A 17,104-nucleotide genomic window follows, 5' to 3' on the forward strand; every position below is an offset into this window, starting at 1 on the left:
GTGTGCCTCTAGAACAGGCGTCCAGCCATGTTGTTGTTTCAACAGATGCTTCCAACATGGGTTGGGGGGCCGTGTGTCGCGGGCATGCAGCTGCGGGCCTGTGGAAGGGTGCCCAGTTGCATTGGCACATCAATCGCACAGAGCTGTTGGCTGTGTTCCTCGCTCTCCACCGCTTTTTACCCGTGCTGGAGCGGCAACACGTGCTGGTCAGGACGGACAGTATGATGGCGGCGGCGTATATTAACCGCATGGGGGTATGCGCTCTCACCGCATGTCTCAGCTTGCCCGCCGTCTGCTCCTCTTTAGTCACCCGCGGCTGAAATCGCTTTGCGCCATTCACGTTCCAGGCACGCTCAACCGTGCAGCCGATGCGCTCTCACGGCAGCTGTTACGCCCTGGAGAATGGAGTCTGTCCAGCTGATATGGCCGCGATTCGGGGAGGCACAGATCGATCTGTTTGCTTCCCCCGAGAATGCTCATTGCCAGTTGTTTTTTTCCCTGACCGAGGGCTCTCTCGGCATGGATGCAGTGGCCCACAGCTGGCCTCAGGGCATACGCAAATATGCGTTTCCCCCAGTGAGCCTGCCCGTGCAGTTTCTGTGCAAGGTCAGGAAGGACGAGGAACAGGTTCTGCTAGTTGCGCCCCTCTGGCCCAACCGGACCTGGATATCAGAGCTCTCCCTCCTCGCGACGGCCCTCCCCTGGCAGATCCCTTTGAGAGAGGACCTACTCTCTCAGGGACAGGGCACCATCTGGCACCCACGCCCCAATCTTTGGAACCTCCACGTGTGGTCCCTAGACGCAAGGAAGACTTAGGTAACCTACCGAGTGCGGTGGTTAATACCATCACTCAGGCTAGAGCCCCCTCCACAAGGTGCTCCTACGCCCTGAAGTGGAGTCTATTCACTGAATGGTGCATCTCTCACAGAGAAGACCCCCGAAATTGCAAGATCAATATTGTGCTCTCTTTCCTCCAAGAGAAGCTGGACAGCAGGCTGTCGCCCTCCACTCTCAAGGTTTACGTGGCCACCATCTCCGCTTATCATAACGCGGTAGCTGGCGCCACCGTGGGAAAGCACAACCTTATCATCCGGTTCCTCAGGGGTGCTAGGCGAATTAATCCATCCTGCCCCCCTATCATGCCCTCTTGGGATCTCGCCCTCGTTCTCACGAGTTTACGCACAGATCCCTTTGAGCCACTCGATTCAGTATCTCTAAGATTTCTGTCCCTGAAGACAGCTCTGCTGGTCGCGTTGGCCTCCATCAAGAGGGTCGGGGACCTGGAGGCATTTTCAGTCAGTAACTCGTGCCTGGAATTCGGGCCGGACTACTCTCACGTTATCCTGAGACCCCGCCCGGGTTATGTGCCCAAGGTTCCTACCACCCCCTTTAGAGATCAAGTAGTGAACCTGCAAGCGCTGCCCTCGGAGGAGGCAGACCCAGCCCTTTCCTTACTTTGTCCAGTTTGCGCCCTGTGCATTTATGTGGACCGTACTCAGAACTTTAGATCATCTGAGCAGCTCTTTGTCTGTTATGGCGGTCGGCAGCAGGGAAGTGCCGTATCGAAACAAAGATTATCCCACTGGATTGTGGATGCCATTTCACTCACTTATTCAAGCAGAGGAGAGCCGTGTCCCCCGGGAGTGTGTGCGTTTTACAATCTGCAAGTAGAGCCGGTTTCCTCAAGGGTATTAGGTAACCCCTTTGGTGATTGAGGAAACAACTCGGTAGGGTGTTGAAACACGCTTGCGGAGCCATTCTCCCTAACACGGAGGTACGTGCGCCTTTTTATCTGTCAGTAAAGTTCCCCGTCAGGTGAGCCCTGCAGATTCCTCCGTGGCCCCCAGCACTGACTCAGCGGAGGAGTCACTTCCTGGCCCACTACGTTGTAGGTCTGCCCGCTGGTCAGCCCGCGTTTTGGGTATAGGTGCCTGCTATGCGTGATCCCCACTAGGCGATCCCATATGCTTATTTCGCCACTATTTAAGTCCCTCCCCCTAGGTGGACCCGTGTCTTCCCTCTTCGCTAACCACTTTTTTTTTTCTATGCGTACTCCCCCTTCTTAGGGCTAGTCCATATGTAAAGTTTGACATCTATTTCCCCCTTGGGTAGTGGATGGCCTCCGCAGCGTCCTCCCTATCGGGATTGGGCGCTTCCCAATATACTGTCGTATTTTCCTAGAATTATATAGACGCTCACGACTTCCCAAAAAATTTATCTAAATCCGTAAAACTTCTGTTGAAGTAGGATAAATTAGGGACAGGGACACGTTGGAGGACCGCGCCTCCCATGATGTGGGTGCGTTACGCTTGCTTGACTATCCCCTCATCGGGGGCGTTGGTAAGGTGCAGTCATTATGGCGCTTTCCATAGTTCTCTCATACGTGGATTTTCAAAATCAAATCCACTGTATAGCACTGAAGTTCCCCAACCGAAGGGAAACGTTCGAGGTTACAGAAGTAACCCTTCATCCCAGAGGAGGGGAACGGAACTGCTATACTCCGTCTCTATAATGACTGTCCCTTGACAATACCAAATACCAGTAATACTTAAATAATTTTTTAGTGTACTACAATAAAGTACACTACAGAAAAAACATCCAAAAGACTTTTATTAGTGTGTTTTTCAAAAGTGTGCTTTAAATGCTTTACACATTAGTTGATTTTAGTACACTGTTTACATACTAATCCTAATTTTAAAATAAGTTAACATATAAAAAATCTATTAGTAATGTATTGTAGTAGAAGTACATTTTCCCAAAAATTGTACTTAAGTACACTTAATGTGAATGCAATATTATCACTAACACCTAAATTGATTTTGGGTGTGGTAATTTTAAGTTAAGTAATTTTAAGTAGAAGTACATTTTCCCAAAATGTCTTTACACTTAATATAGGTGCTGTAATGTTGCATCTTATTTATATTTTTGTGTTCTCAGTTTTTGCTAAGTTTTTGTTCCCTTCCATAAGGTATTTTTTGGACTTTGGTGGTTTATTGCACAAAACGATTAAAGTGTTTTGATGAAGCACAGATGCTGTTTTCTTTGTACACACATTATCCCAGGTAAAAAAAAAAAGTGCACTAAAATGCACTTTATTTAAGTTTACTTGGTACACTTTTCAGTAATGTACTAAAAGTGCTCTATTTTCACACACTAATTTTGCACTTAATGTACTAAAAGTTAGTATTAAGTATATGTTAAGATAAACTTAATACCATCTAAGTGCACTCAACTGTGCTATTTTGAGACCCTGAAATTTAACTAAAATGTGCTTTTAACATACTACATCTGTATTTTAAAAATTTATGTTTAGTTACAACTAGAAATACACTTGAACCCTAATTTTAAACATTTAAATATATTTATGACTAAATTAAAGTATAATAGTAATATATTAAAAGAATATTCATATTGTAAAAAAAGTGTGCTAAATACTGTATTAAAAGTGCTCTATTTTCACAAACTAATTTTGTATTTGATGTACTAAAAATTAGTATTAAGTACATTTTAAGATAAACTTAAGTACATCTAAGTGTACTCAACTGTGACAAAATGAAATGAGACAAAATGAAGCTGATCTAAAATGTGCTTTTTAACAACTCAAAAGTCTTACTGTAAAAAGTTTTCATGTTTTGAAATAATTTTAAAGGTAAACATTCAACATTAAAAGTAGCCATAGAAGAGATAAAAAATGCCTTTATGCAAACCGAAAGCCTTTCTAAATCACAAAACACAGAAAACATTTAATAAACATATATTATTCACTACGTAGTAAATTGTTCAAGGCTCATCTTTAGAATTTCATCTATAGAACTCTATTAGATTAAATCACTGACCTAGAAAGCATCATATGCATGAACACTTCCAATAAAAGTACCACAAACCTCCCGTTTCAGCCCTCAAGATTTTAGCTTTTGGGTCTAATATGCACATTCAATGTTCAACGCTTAAGTTATACTTTTCAGAGCAAATGTAATTTCTGAACCATAATGAGGTCAAGCATTATGTAAGTCAAGCTTAGAAAACAAATTACAAGAGGAGTATAGATGAAGAGCTATTTATAAGCAGACAGTGTCTGCTTGTAGACAGTAATGAATCTGTGCTTCCCATTGAGGTCACTAAACAAAGGACAACCTATAGTTGGTCATACACAACCCCAAATAAGACAAAGTTGTGACAGTATGAAAAAAGTAGTGATTTCTAAATTTGCTTTGACTTGTATTTTAGTGCAGACAATTTGAACACAAAATATTTCATGTTTTTTTCTAGTCAACCTTATTTCATATGTAAATATAGATCTTTTTCTGTCATTCAGACCTGCAACACATTCTAATAAAGTTGGGACAGAAGCAGTTTAGGGCTAGTAACCAGGTAAATTGGTGAAGTAATGATGTGAGTTGAAACAGGTGATGTCAACAGGTGATTGTAATTATGATTTGGTACAAAAGCAGCTTCCAGAGAAGGTCTAGTCCTTTAGGGTAAATATGGGCCGAGGATCACCAGTTTGCCAACAAATATGTGAGAAAATTAGTGAAATTTTTAAAAGACATTTGGATATTTCACCTTCAACAATGAATAACATGAAAGTGAAGAGGGATCAGATTTCAGAGATGCCGGATCTAGACCCGCCGTGTTCCAGCTAAAAGTTAACCCTGGAGTAGTGTCAGTGCCCTTGGAAAAGGTACTGTAACTTGCACTTCTGTGATGGCGCCATTAATGCTGAGTAAATTTTGGAGACTTTTGAGCACAAAATACAACACGAAACCTCATTCTGCACACATTACAAAGTCCTGGCTGCAAAGGAAGAGGAAACTACTTGGTACTCGACTGGCCTGCCTTCAGTCCTGACCTGTCTTCAATTGAGAATGTGTGGCGCATTTTGAAGAGTAAAATGCGACAACAAAGAGACTGTATTGATGCCCAGCTTAAGACTTGTTAAATGGAAAAATGGAAACAAAATTAAACCTGAAACACTTCATTACTTGGTGTCTTCATCCCTAAACGTCTTTTAAGTGTTATGAAAAAGAATTGCAACATTACAAAGTGGTAAGTGTTTTACTGTTTTGACTTTTTTGTTGTTGTTTGTTGCAAGAATAAAAATAGGAATACTTGTTTATTTTGAAAAAATAAAAAATGTGAAAAATAAAAATCTTGAGGAAAACATTAAATTTTGTTGTATCATCTGCAATAAAAGACAAGTCAAGTAAATTTAAATCACTATTTTTTACTAGCGTTTTCTATACTGCCACAACTTTTAATGATGTATTTATTTCTCTATTTATCATACTAGTTTTCCTTAGCAAGAACCTCAAAATATATTTTCTTTTATGTTCCACCGAAGTCTGTTTGGGTTAAGAATCATGACATACACACATGCAGTATATATACATACACAAATCATCTTGCATTAAAGCAACAAGATTGAACTCAACTTAAACACACTTATCCACTATTATAACTGTTGTAAAAAAAGAAGCTAATTGTACCTTTTTATTTTTTCTGTGTTCAGTAATTGGTTGTTAATGTTTTTTGTGAACTCTTTTTGAACGTGTAAAGATACAGTACTTTGCTTAAGTCAAAGTTTCTTATCTTGTGTGATGAAAATCATCTGCTTACCTTTTTTAAGTTTGCGTACGGCAAGCATGCAGTGACTTGGAGAAAGATCCCAGATGCGGAGGGTCTTATCATCGCTCACAGTGGCACAGAGAGGCAGATGAGGGTGTGTGGCAAGACCCCAGACCTCACCCTCCATGTGACCCTGAAAACACACATAGCACATGTTCATTTAATAGATGCTAATAAAGCAACTGTCAACTAATCATAACCGTCACTCTTTTAAGAAAAAACACACCTGCTTTCTGTGGGAAGCATAGCACATGTCATTACTCATTTACCACCTAAGTTTTAATTTGAAATAGCTTTTTTTTTCCAGTATCTTTTAGTTAACATGACAGAAGTAATTTATCATATGATGGAGAAGATCATTACAATATGGCATGTGTCTAGTCTCATGCTGTTAAAGAGCTGATTCAGGATTCTAGTAGAAGTGGAGTGATTCTTAACAGTCCTAGTAAAGTAAACAAGATAATGGTAGCCTGACACACTTTCAACAACAGATCTTCTTCTTTCATCACATTCAGTTTTAGGCAGGGAAAATAATTTTTTATATTTTTAGAGGAGATTCGCACTCTCTGTGTATTTGGGTCTACAATTTTTTTTTTTTTTTTTTTTTGGCTGTTTGACTGCATTTTCTGTTGATAGAAATTGTTCTGCAAATAGAACAATTCTATTTGTTGGGTGCGAAAATATTGCTTTTATTAAAAAAAACACTCAAAGTTGATCATCCACACTAAAAAAACTGAAAAAAAAGCTTTCATCTCTGTACTCTCTGTACGTGTTAAGATGTTTTATTTCTGCCTGGTTTGTATTTACTTTCCAACTCTTTAAAATGCTTTGGCAGTATGTTGAGGAAAAAGGTTGACCGACAGTGTGTTGTTGCTTCGAGAAAACACAGGAATAGTTGCAAAAGAAAGTGAGAATATAGACTGAGAAATATGCCAAAAACAACAGCTCTTAGTAAACATTGTTAGTGTTTTGAAGCAAGGTAATCTGAAGCATGTACAAACTGACATTAAAGGCTGTCAAAACCGAGAGCATCCAAAGCAACTGCTGCGGAATGTCCTCCAGTTCAATTTATCTTCATTTCTATAACACTTTTATAATGTAGTTTGTGTCAAAGCAGCATAGATGAAGTAACAGTAAATTTAAACTGCTTCAGTCCAGTTTCCAACACCACAAAAAATGAGGCATTGTTCACAAAAGCCTACATTGTCACAGTCCAAACTGCAACTACAAGAATAGCATTTTTAAATTTTTCTTTGGAAAGTGTTTTCAAAAAAATGTTTTCCTTGCCTAAAAATGCTGTCTCAGTGCAGAAGGCCAAAACAAAGAGAAAATTATGTGCTTAAAACAACAATATTATTATTTTAAACAAAAAGACTGGAATATAAATAATTATTATCTGTTTGTCGAACAGAAAAAAAATATTAGCTATGTTTCCCTCCACCTATTTTTATGTGCACTTTAGATATGCACATAAAAAAATTGTTGATATAAACGATATGCGCATAAATTCTAAAATGCGAATAAAAAACATATGCGCATAACTGAGTAGGATAAACTTTTTATTTGATAAGAAAAATTGAGCATAAACTATGATGGAAACACTTTTACCAAACAGATTGCAGTATGCGCATTATTCGTGTGGTTAGGGTGTCAATTAATTGGTTGTTTGGTGCACCGCGATGCAGACAAAGACAATTCGGTATTGGTTCAGTAATAATCATAATCATTTATTATGTACTGACCTCATTGATCTCATATGCTCTATGTCGCTGTAATTTACTAGGGCGAGGAAGGCGAGCGCTGGTATTTACAACTCTCCAACTACTTAAAAACGCAGAAACTCTGCATATTTTCACTGCCTGTGTGTTTGCTGGACAGTCTTTCACAGATTTACAGCAGAAGCTCCTGTTTCACTGCGACTGAGAGAATGGAAGTAAACGCTTGGTTACTAAAGTAACCCTCGTTCTCCAAGGAGGGGAATGGAAATGCTATTAGTGGATTTGATTTTAGAAAATCCACGTATGGGAGAATTCGGTTCAGAAGCCACTTGTCTGAAAGAGTATGGAATGGGCCAATGAATGCCAATAAATTGGCAGCGTAAGCTTGCGCACGTGTGCTTCATTGCCATAGAAGCACAGGTGGAGCAAGCATTCGCTATCCTTTTAAGCTGAAGAGACTTTACTAACAGCTAAGGGACAGTCATTATGGCGATGGTAAATAGCTTTTCTGTTCCCCTCCTCGGGGGTTACTTTAGGGCCTACTCACACTATGCCATCCGTACCGTGCCCAGGCCTGTTTCCCGGATCGTTTGAGATGTGTGAGTGCGCTGAATCGGGCTCAAGCACGGTTCACTTGGTCGGCCCTGGCCCGGTTGGAAGAGGTTTGCCTGAGCGCGGTTCACTTGGGAAACTGAACGCGAGACGTGAATTTTATGGGACTGTTTCATATGGATTTATAATCATTCTTACTGTTCAGTGAACGCAAACTGCCGTCGTTTAATAAAGACGCAAACTCCTCACTTTACGACAGCTGCACGCCTTCAGCAGACCTCCTCATTCCTGCAGCACGAGAGCTTTATGATTGTTTATGAGCGCCAAAAGTGGCGGATCTGTTCGCCGAAATATCTGACTGCGTGTCCCCGCATCCCTAAGGACTGTTTGGCGAAATATTTGATGGCATATCAAACGACTGAAACGATATAACTAGAGAAATCTCCACTGTGCTGCTGAGTGAGAGAGTGCTTCTCACTGAACAGCCCAGCAGCGATGACACAAGCATGCCAAAGCCCGTTTGTCGTGTGAGCGCGGGCCGTCGGGGGAGGGGGACAAGCGTGCTTGGGCCCGGTTCGAGGCAACTGTACCTAGTGTGAGTACGGCCTTAGTAACCAGAGCGTTCCGCTTCGGGTGGGGAACTCCAATGCTATTAGTGGGTTTGAGAGGACGCACCCACATCATGGGAGGCGCGGTCCTCCAACGGTCCCTGGCCCTAATTTATCCCACTTCAACGGAAGTTTTACGGATTTAGGTATATTTTTTGGGAAGTCGCGAGCGTCTAGATAATTCTAGGAAAATACGACAGTACATTGGGAAGCGTGCAATCCCGATAGGGAGGATGCTGCGGAGGACATCCGCTACCCAATGGGGTAGATGAGATGGCAAGATTACATATGGACTAGCCCTAAGAAGGGGGAGTGCGCATAAAGAAGGTGGTTAGCGGAGAGGGAAGACACAGGTCCACCCGAGAGGGGGGACTGAACCATGGCGGAATAGGCATATGGGATCACCTAGTGGGGATCACGCATAGCAGGCACCTATACCCAAAATGCAGGCTGACCAGCGGGCAGACCTACAACGTAGTGGGAGAGCAAGTGACTCCTTCGCTGAGTCAGTGCTGGGGGCCAATCTGGAGGAATCTGCAGGGCTCACCTAACGGGGAACTTTACTGACAGATAAAAAGGCACACGTACCTCCGTGTTAGGGAGAATGGCGCAGCAAGCGTGTTTCAACAACCTACCGAATTGCAGCTCTACAGATGTCTGTTAGAGAGGCGCCGCGTGCACGCGCCCAAGAGGATGCGATGCTCCGAGTGGAGTGCGTACACACTCTCAGAGGACACGGCTCACCTCAGCTCTGATAAGCAAGACGATACGGCACTTCCCTGCTGCCGACCGCCATAACAGACGAAGAGCTGCTCAGATGATCTAAACTCTGAGTGCGGTCAAGATAATACGCAAGGCGCGAACTGGACAAATAATGAAAGGGCTGGGTCTGCCTCCTCTGGGGGCAGCGCTTGCAGGCTTACTACCGGGTATTAAAACGGAGTGGTAGAAACCTTGTGCACATATCGCGGGCGGGGTCTCAGGACGTGAGAGAAAGCCAGCGCAATTACAGGCATGAGTCACTGACTGAAAAATGCCTCCGGGTCCCCGAACCTCTAATCGATATCAAAGCGACTAGCAGAGCTGTCTTCAGGGACAGAAAAGATACTGAGTCGAGGATCAAAGGGATCTGATGCGGCTCATGTAATGTGGGCGAGATCCTAAGATGGCATGATAGCGGGGCGGGGTGGATAAATTTGCCTAGCGCTCCTTAGGAACCAGATGATGAAAGAAAGCACAACGCTGATCTGGCAAATTACGGGGGTCTTCTCTGCGAGAGACGCACCATTCAGTGAATAGACTCCACTTCAGGGCATAGGCGCGCTCAGGGAGGGGGCTCTAGCCCGAGTGACGGTATTAGCCACTGCAATCGGAGGTTACCTAAGTCTTCCTCGCGTCTAAGGACCAGCCGGAGGTTCCAAAGATCGGGGCGAGGGTGCCAGATGGTGCCCTGTCCCTGAGAGAGTAGGTGCTCTCTCAAAGGGATCTGCCAGGGGAGGGCTATCGCGAGGAGGGAGAGCTCTGATATCCAGGTCCGGTTGGGCCAGAGGGGCGCAACCAGCAACCTGTTCCTCATCCTCCCTGACCTAGCACAGTAACTGCGTGAGCAGGCTTACTGGGGGAAACGCATATTTGTGCATGCCCTGAGGCCAGCTGTGAGCCAGTGCATTCGTGCCGAGAGGCCTCGGTCAGGAAAAAGAACAACTGGCAATGAGCGATCTCGGGGGAAGCAACAGATTGCTCTGGGCGTCCCCGAATCGCGCCCATATCAGCTGAACAGACTCGGGGTGTCCTGTCCATTCTCCAGGACATAAGGCTGCCGTGAGAGCGCATCGGCTACATGGTTAAGCTTGCCTGAATGTGAATGGCGTGCAGTGATTTCAGGCGCGGATGACTAAAGAGGAGCAGACGGCGGGCAAGCTGAGACGTGCGGCGAGAGCAAATACCCCCAAGCGGTTGATATACGCCACCGCCGCCGTGCTGTCCGTCCTGACCAGCACGTGTTGCTGCTCCAGCAACGGAAAAAAAAAATGGTGGAGAGCGAGGAACACTGCCAACAGCTCCAGGCGATATGCCAATTCAACTGGGTTCCTTCCCACAGGTCCGCAGCTGCATGCCCGCAATGCACAGCCCCCCAGCCCGTGTTGGAAGTGTCTGTTGAAACGACAACAAGACTGGACGCCTGTCCTAGAGGCACTCAGGCCTGTAGAAACGAGGGGTCGCTCCAAGGGCTGAGGGCGCGGCGACACAGTGCAGTAACAGAGACTCGGTGTGCGCTCCCATGCCATGCACATCTGGGGACTCGATCGTGAAGCCAGTGCTGGAGTGGTCTCATATAAAGTATTCGAGCGGCGTGAAGCGGCTGCGGATGCCAAATGCCCCAGGAGGCTCTGAAATAGCTTCAGTGGGACTACTATTTTACTGTCGAGCTCTCTCAGACAGTACAGCATCAGCTGAGCGTGCTCTCCAGAGAGGCGAGCTGCCATGGTGCCCAGCTCCAGCCCGAGAGAAGAGATCCTCTGCACGGGGGCAAATTTGCTCTCGAGTTGGCTCGAGGGGTGGGAGAAAAGAGACCGTCCTTACAGCGCTCGTGAGCCACTGGCGAAACACACCGAACCTGCAAGCTAGAAAGCATAGCGTCCCAGGCTGGCAGATTTTGGGCTGTCACATTCGGGGAAGTGGAAAAGTGTTCTTTCATGATGTGTTCATGGCAGTAAAAAGTGCCGTTGGAAATGGGGCCCGCCCTCCAGCGGGGAAAGAGCAAGTTTCCTCTTCTCCAGATGGCCTGTTTCAGGGACGCTTCGCGGTGCGTTGCCGGACTTAGCGGTGTTCTGGGCAGGGGGGGCTGCCTGCTTTTGAGGTGCTCGACGCACTCGCTTCGCCAGAGGCGTGTGCGGGGGTGGTGCAGCTCTTGTAGGCGGGCGCCTTCGGCGAGGAGCAGGTATGGATGGCACCGCTGGCGGAGCGGGCTTACAGACCCGCTGATAAGACATCACCCATCAGACTGCTCTCTCACCGCCTCGAATTCCTGGGTGAATTCACAGACGGTGTCGCTAAACATGCCAGCTTGGGATATGGGGAAGTCAAGAAAGCGGACTTTGTCGACTTCGCGCATATCAGCCAGGAGTGGCGCTCCTGGATCACTAGTGTAGACATCGTCCTCCCCAATGCACAAGCAGCGGACTTAGTAGTCCGAAGAGCATAGTCGGCTGCGTTGCGAAGCTCATAAGCCTGGGTTGGACCCACTTTCATGCAGCTGGGCCAGCGCCTGCGCTTGGTAGCGCTGCTAGGTGGCTATCGCATGCAAGGCGGAAGCAGCCTGGCCCGCAGCCTTGTAAGCTCTAGCTCCGAGGGAGGCAGATAACTTACAGGCTTTGGATGGGAGTCGAGGCGGACCCCGCCAAGAAGAGGCGCGGCGCGGATTGACCGCCATCGTGCACTCAACCTGAGGAATCACCACATACCCCCTGACCGTTCCACCGTCAAGAGTGGTGAGGGTGGAGGGACACGCAGCACGAGCAGAAAAAAGTGCCCTTCAAGACCGTGTGAGCCTACTGTGCACCTCCGGGAAGAATGGGACGCAGCCCGGGAAAGCACGGCTAACATGACTGTTTCAGGATCCGTTTTGACAGCGCTCACCTGCCCGGAGGGGGCGAGCAGGTCTGGATCATCATCGGACATTGAAAGCCCACCCTCCGATGCCGCGGTGGACGTCTAGTCTCCGGTGTCATCAAGCGTAAGGGCTACCATCTGTTGGACGGATCGCTTCCCCTGCCCGAAGCTTGGAAGGAGCGCTTGGAGAAGCGGGAGGTCCGCGGGCCCGTGCACGACGAATTATCTCTCGCTGAACCCTCAGATCTGCCCGAGTGCCTGCTGCAGAGCAGGGGACAACTGGGGTGGTTTGCCCTTTTGCAAAGGCTAGCCGCGATCTTTACTGCGCAACAGTCATGACATCGCAATGACGACATGAACTGCCCGCGAGCAGCGCATTAACATGCTGGACCCCCCAGGCTTGCAACGCAGTGCCCGTGCCCATCATCCGAGTACAGGAAACCACCGCATCCAGAAACGACGTGCTGCACGACTGTGTTGATCTCTTTGTGAAGTTGCAACTTTATACGCACCGCTCTGGAGGACCAGACCCAAAGAACGCCAGGCAAGGGAGAAACCCAGCTCGACCATCTGCCGCTGCGTGTACACACTCTGGACTGGGAGAATGCTCTCGTTCGCTCGGAATCGCTGGATCACAGCAGGAGGAACCCTCATCGACTAGATCAGAAAGTCTCAGAAGCGAAAAGGATGGCGTTTGCTCGCTACAGGTGTGCTTATATGCTGGGATAATTGGCAGTGAAGCAGACCTGCGCAAGCTTACGCTGCCAATTCATTGCTTCATTGGCCCGTTCAATACTCTTTCAGACAAGCGGCTTCTGAACTGAATCCTCCCATACGTGGATTTTCCAAGATCAAATTCACTTATAACACTGAAGTTCCCCAACCGAAGGGGAACTCCATTTCTCTCTTTCTCACTGTGGTTCATTTGACCTGCTGGTGTGACTTTTTCTCTCCTCTCTGCTTTAACAGCAATATGGATGCAGACACGAGCGCGTGTTTATCAGTGTCACTCATTTGTAAAGAGTGCTGGAGAATCGCAGATCTTTCTGTTGAGTGGGTGACCAATCAAAGGGGTGTAAGCACTTGGTAGACAAGGCTCAGAAATCAAGCGGGATATTTATATTTGTTTATTTGCTATAAATGCTTGTGTTGTTTAAAGGTTACAGTTTTTATTTCTGACTGTTTGTAGGAAAAAAGGACAAAATGGTATTACAAATAGTATATAATAGTAAATTTATACGTTTTAATACAAGAATTGCTGTGGTGTGAAGAAAATATAAAAGTGTGTACGGAAAGCATTGTCAATGCACCGTGATGCACCAAGAAACAGTATTAAACCGAATCGATGGCACAATAGTCTTAACCGAACCGAACTGTGAGACCAGTGTAGGTTCACAGCTCTATCATGTGGAGATAAAAATGAGATAAACAGGCTGAGCACATTGTAAAACATCTGAAATGTTCTTTTGGTTATTCTAAAATGCCCTAACCACTAACCACTATTATATCATTAATTACCTCAAGAGCATCTGTGCTTCGCGTCTTACGTCTTTAAACGACATCATAGATTTATTTCATGTCAGCATTGGTCTTCTAAGGTGCAAGTAACTTATTAAAGGAAGAAAAGATTTACGCAGGTTCTCCTACCAAAACAAACTCGATTTTGACTTTTAATATTTGGTGCGATTTTGTTCTTATTGACTCGGTGGAAGAAAACGCTGGCTTTTTTGCTCGTCTTTTGGTCGATATTCCAGTTTTGCGCATACAATTAATTCACATTTTTGGATAGAAACATAACTATTGATTGATTGACAGATTGATTAATCAGAATATTTTCTGTCATGGTTTATTTTAGCTGTCATAGTTTACATTGCTATATTGGAATTCCAAAAATGACAAAAACACTTCTTCGTCATTAGTTCTGTTCCTTCCTGTTGTTTTCTTTGTATTTAGATGTATTACAGTGATAGTTCACCCAAAAATTCAAAAACCCATAATAATTTATCCTGATGTCATATCAAACCGGTTTTAATTTTTATCTAATTTTGAAAGCAAACAAATATATTTTTAATTGACTTAGTATTCCATAGTATTTTTCCCTATAAGATGTTCTGTAAATGGTTACCGGTTTCAAACAACTATCAAAGTAAATGGTCAGTGTCATACAACATTTAGCTGTGCATGTTGAAATATACTTTGATGTTCTAGTCAATGAAAGAGTAATTTTGATCAATTGAATCATTCATTTTCCTTTGGCTTAGTCCCTGATTATCAGAGGTCGGCACAGTGGAATGAACTGCCAACTATTCCAGCATGTTTTACGCAGTGGATGCCCTTCTAGTCGCAACCCAGTACTGGGAAACATCCACACACACTCATTTACATTCACACATGTAGACTATGGCCAATTCGGTCAATTTAATTTACCTATAGTGCATGTCTTTACATACAGACATATATGCAAAGATATATGTCTATAACGCATGCCTTTGGACTGTGGGGGAAACCGGAGCACCCAGAGGAAACCCATGCCAACACATGGAGAACATGCAAACTCCACATAAAAATGCCAACTGGCCCAGCTGGGTCTGAACCATCGACATTCTTGCTGTGAGGCGACATTGCTAACCACTAAGCCACTGTGCCACCGTGCCACCCCTTGATCAATTTAATGTATCCATAATATACTAAAACTTACAGTGCTGCTACATTATATTTAACAATCATTTAACACACTCATAATATTGCTAATGAAAGACTGGATCATTTGAGCTTATATAGTTATTCCTAGCCTTCAGTAATTTGTAAATTAAAATGAATTAAAAACCATTAAAATTGTTATTTTACCTTACATTTACCTAAACCTTTTATTTATAGTTTAAAACACCTAGTACATCATCTGGTATAGGGAAATGGTGAAAAATTTTAAGTTGTAACCTTTGTAAAGGTGAAATTCCATTTTTAGTAAATAGTATACAATAAATAAATATATATATGCAAATTAGCAATGCTATCCACAGGCATAGATTGCCTCATTGTATTCCTCTGTAAGTTAAAAGTACTGCTCACTAATTATTTTTTGAAAGGAGAAATCAATTGTGCGATAAATAAGAATTCAATTAAGCTCACATGTTTTCTAGCACCAAGAAGGGCATGTTTAAAGCCGTGGCAAAGGCATATTTACTTGTAAAATGTTTCTTTTTTAATTTCAACACCCTAATAACATTTCGCATAACATTTTAACTAGCTAACATAATACAATAGAGGGGTTGCATCTATTGATAAAAATTTTTTAGTTTTCATAAACAAGCATTAACCTGGATAGAAACTGTAACCCACAAGCCACATTTTATCAGTGTCCAAAACCAGATGTTCGCTGTCAAGATGAACATAAATCCATGTCAGTCTGACTGCAGAAATATAGGAAAACTGCTATTTATTCCCCAGGCTGCAGTTACTGCCGCTTACCATTTATTATATAACAACAACCCCTGGGACTATTTTATTTGTCTCTGAAATTGAACTGAAGCAATTTACTTCCAGTAATGCTGGCAAAACTTTGTTGAGTGAAATTTGTTTCAGTGGCAAGGGCAGGTGCAGAGAAGACACTTGACTGAATCATTCTTTCTCAGGTCCATTTACAGGTATTGCTCTATGAAGAAAAAAAAGATCTATGTCCAGAAGGAGAAAATAAACATATGGCTGATTCTAAAACACTTTAGGGTGCATTTTGGATCTCCCAGATAAACAGATAAACCTTCTGATATTTCTAAAAAAAACATATTTATGTATGTTTTCACACAAAAAAAAAAAATGTTTTCATGTGCTTTATGGGCATTTTGTCTTGAAAATAATACCTTAAAGACTCCCACTATTACCTACTTTTCACTGTCTTATTTTCTGCTTTCTGAATCTTACTTTCATCTTCAATTATCTTGAAAGTCTGATATTCACATTTTTATTGTGTTTACTAAATTAAATAAGCATTTGCCTGAAATGTCTATTTTCTTTTTTTATGTGCCATTTTGAAAAAAAAAAATGTCCCTACGTTCATGTCAACTCTGTTACAGTGGTTATAAAAGAACGTAACAATCTGTTAAGCCCTAATAGAAAAAGCATGTAACCAAGTGATGTCCGTTCCTCTGGTGGGAAACTCTGGAAGGCATTGAAGCATGTCATTAGGTGCGTTCAACAATAAGCATTGCTGCAGCCAGCAATCAACAAGATTTGTCGATCGCAGGTGGCGGCGGAAGTTAAAATGGAGCCGTCAAGGCAGACACTTCGTGCTCAAAGTTGCTGCAGTCATGATGACATGCCGTGATCATTTATTTATTTATTTACAGTAAAAATAAAACAGAATACTATCATTACAAACAAGAGTTCATTTATAAACAATAAGGGAATTAAGAAGCCTATATAACAAACGCATAAGAAATGGAAAATGACGAGGCACTTAATAAAGAAATAAATATTCACGAATAGGGCTGTTAAACAGAACAATGAGCACAAATTCTTGGAGTTGAAACAATCTTTAGACTACTAGATGTTGAATGGTATGTCAATACAGTTCCAGTTCTTGTTTGAATATGCTAAAAAGAGGTTTACATTAATTTACATTTATTGATATAAAACTTTCCAGTATATGTGTAAAACCCAAAGCAAGGTGTTTTGATTAAGTCTTAAACAATGATTATTTTGGATAATTTAGGCATTTTTAAAAATGCACTTTTATCCAAAAACATTGAACAAAAAGACCAAAATAAATGACCTACACTTAGTAGAACTTTCCCTTTAAATGTCACTTATAAAATGTGTGCATGAACAGCTTGACGGGATTTTTAAAAGAAAAAATGTTATCATGTTTTTTATATTTAATAAAGTATTTTTTAACTTAATTTGTTAAGAAACCTTAATAGGAGTATCAGAATCAATGATGATAATTATTTTATTACAAGTCTGTAAGACTTATTTGAGTTAATATTTAGGTTA

At 43.2% G+C, this 17,104-nt stretch overlaps 1 protein-coding gene across 13 annotated transcripts in view; it reads right to left on the reverse strand.

The window, feature by feature from the left end:
- Positions 1-17,104, reverse strand: part of eml5 (EMAP like 5) — a 247,936-nt gene that overhangs the window by 75,459 nt on the left and 155,373 nt on the right. For all 13 annotated transcript variants that reach the window (XR_015513746.1, XR_015513744.1, XR_015513745.1 and 10 more), the window contains one exon: positions 5,617-5,758. Coding sequence is in view for 4 of the 13 variants with exons in the window: in XM_087290991.1 (XP_087147117.1) it covers positions 5,617-5,758 (142 nt within the window). In the remaining 9 variants the exon portion in view is untranslated. The remainder of the gene's footprint in view (positions 1-5,616; positions 5,759-17,104) is intronic.

This window comes from Danio rerio, chromosome 17 (genome assembly GCF_052040795.2).
Source record: "Danio rerio strain M-AB ecotype USA chromosome 17, GRCz13ab, whole genome shotgun sequence".
Classification (NCBI taxonomy): Eukaryota; Metazoa; Chordata; class Actinopteri; order Cypriniformes; family Danionidae; genus Danio; species Danio rerio.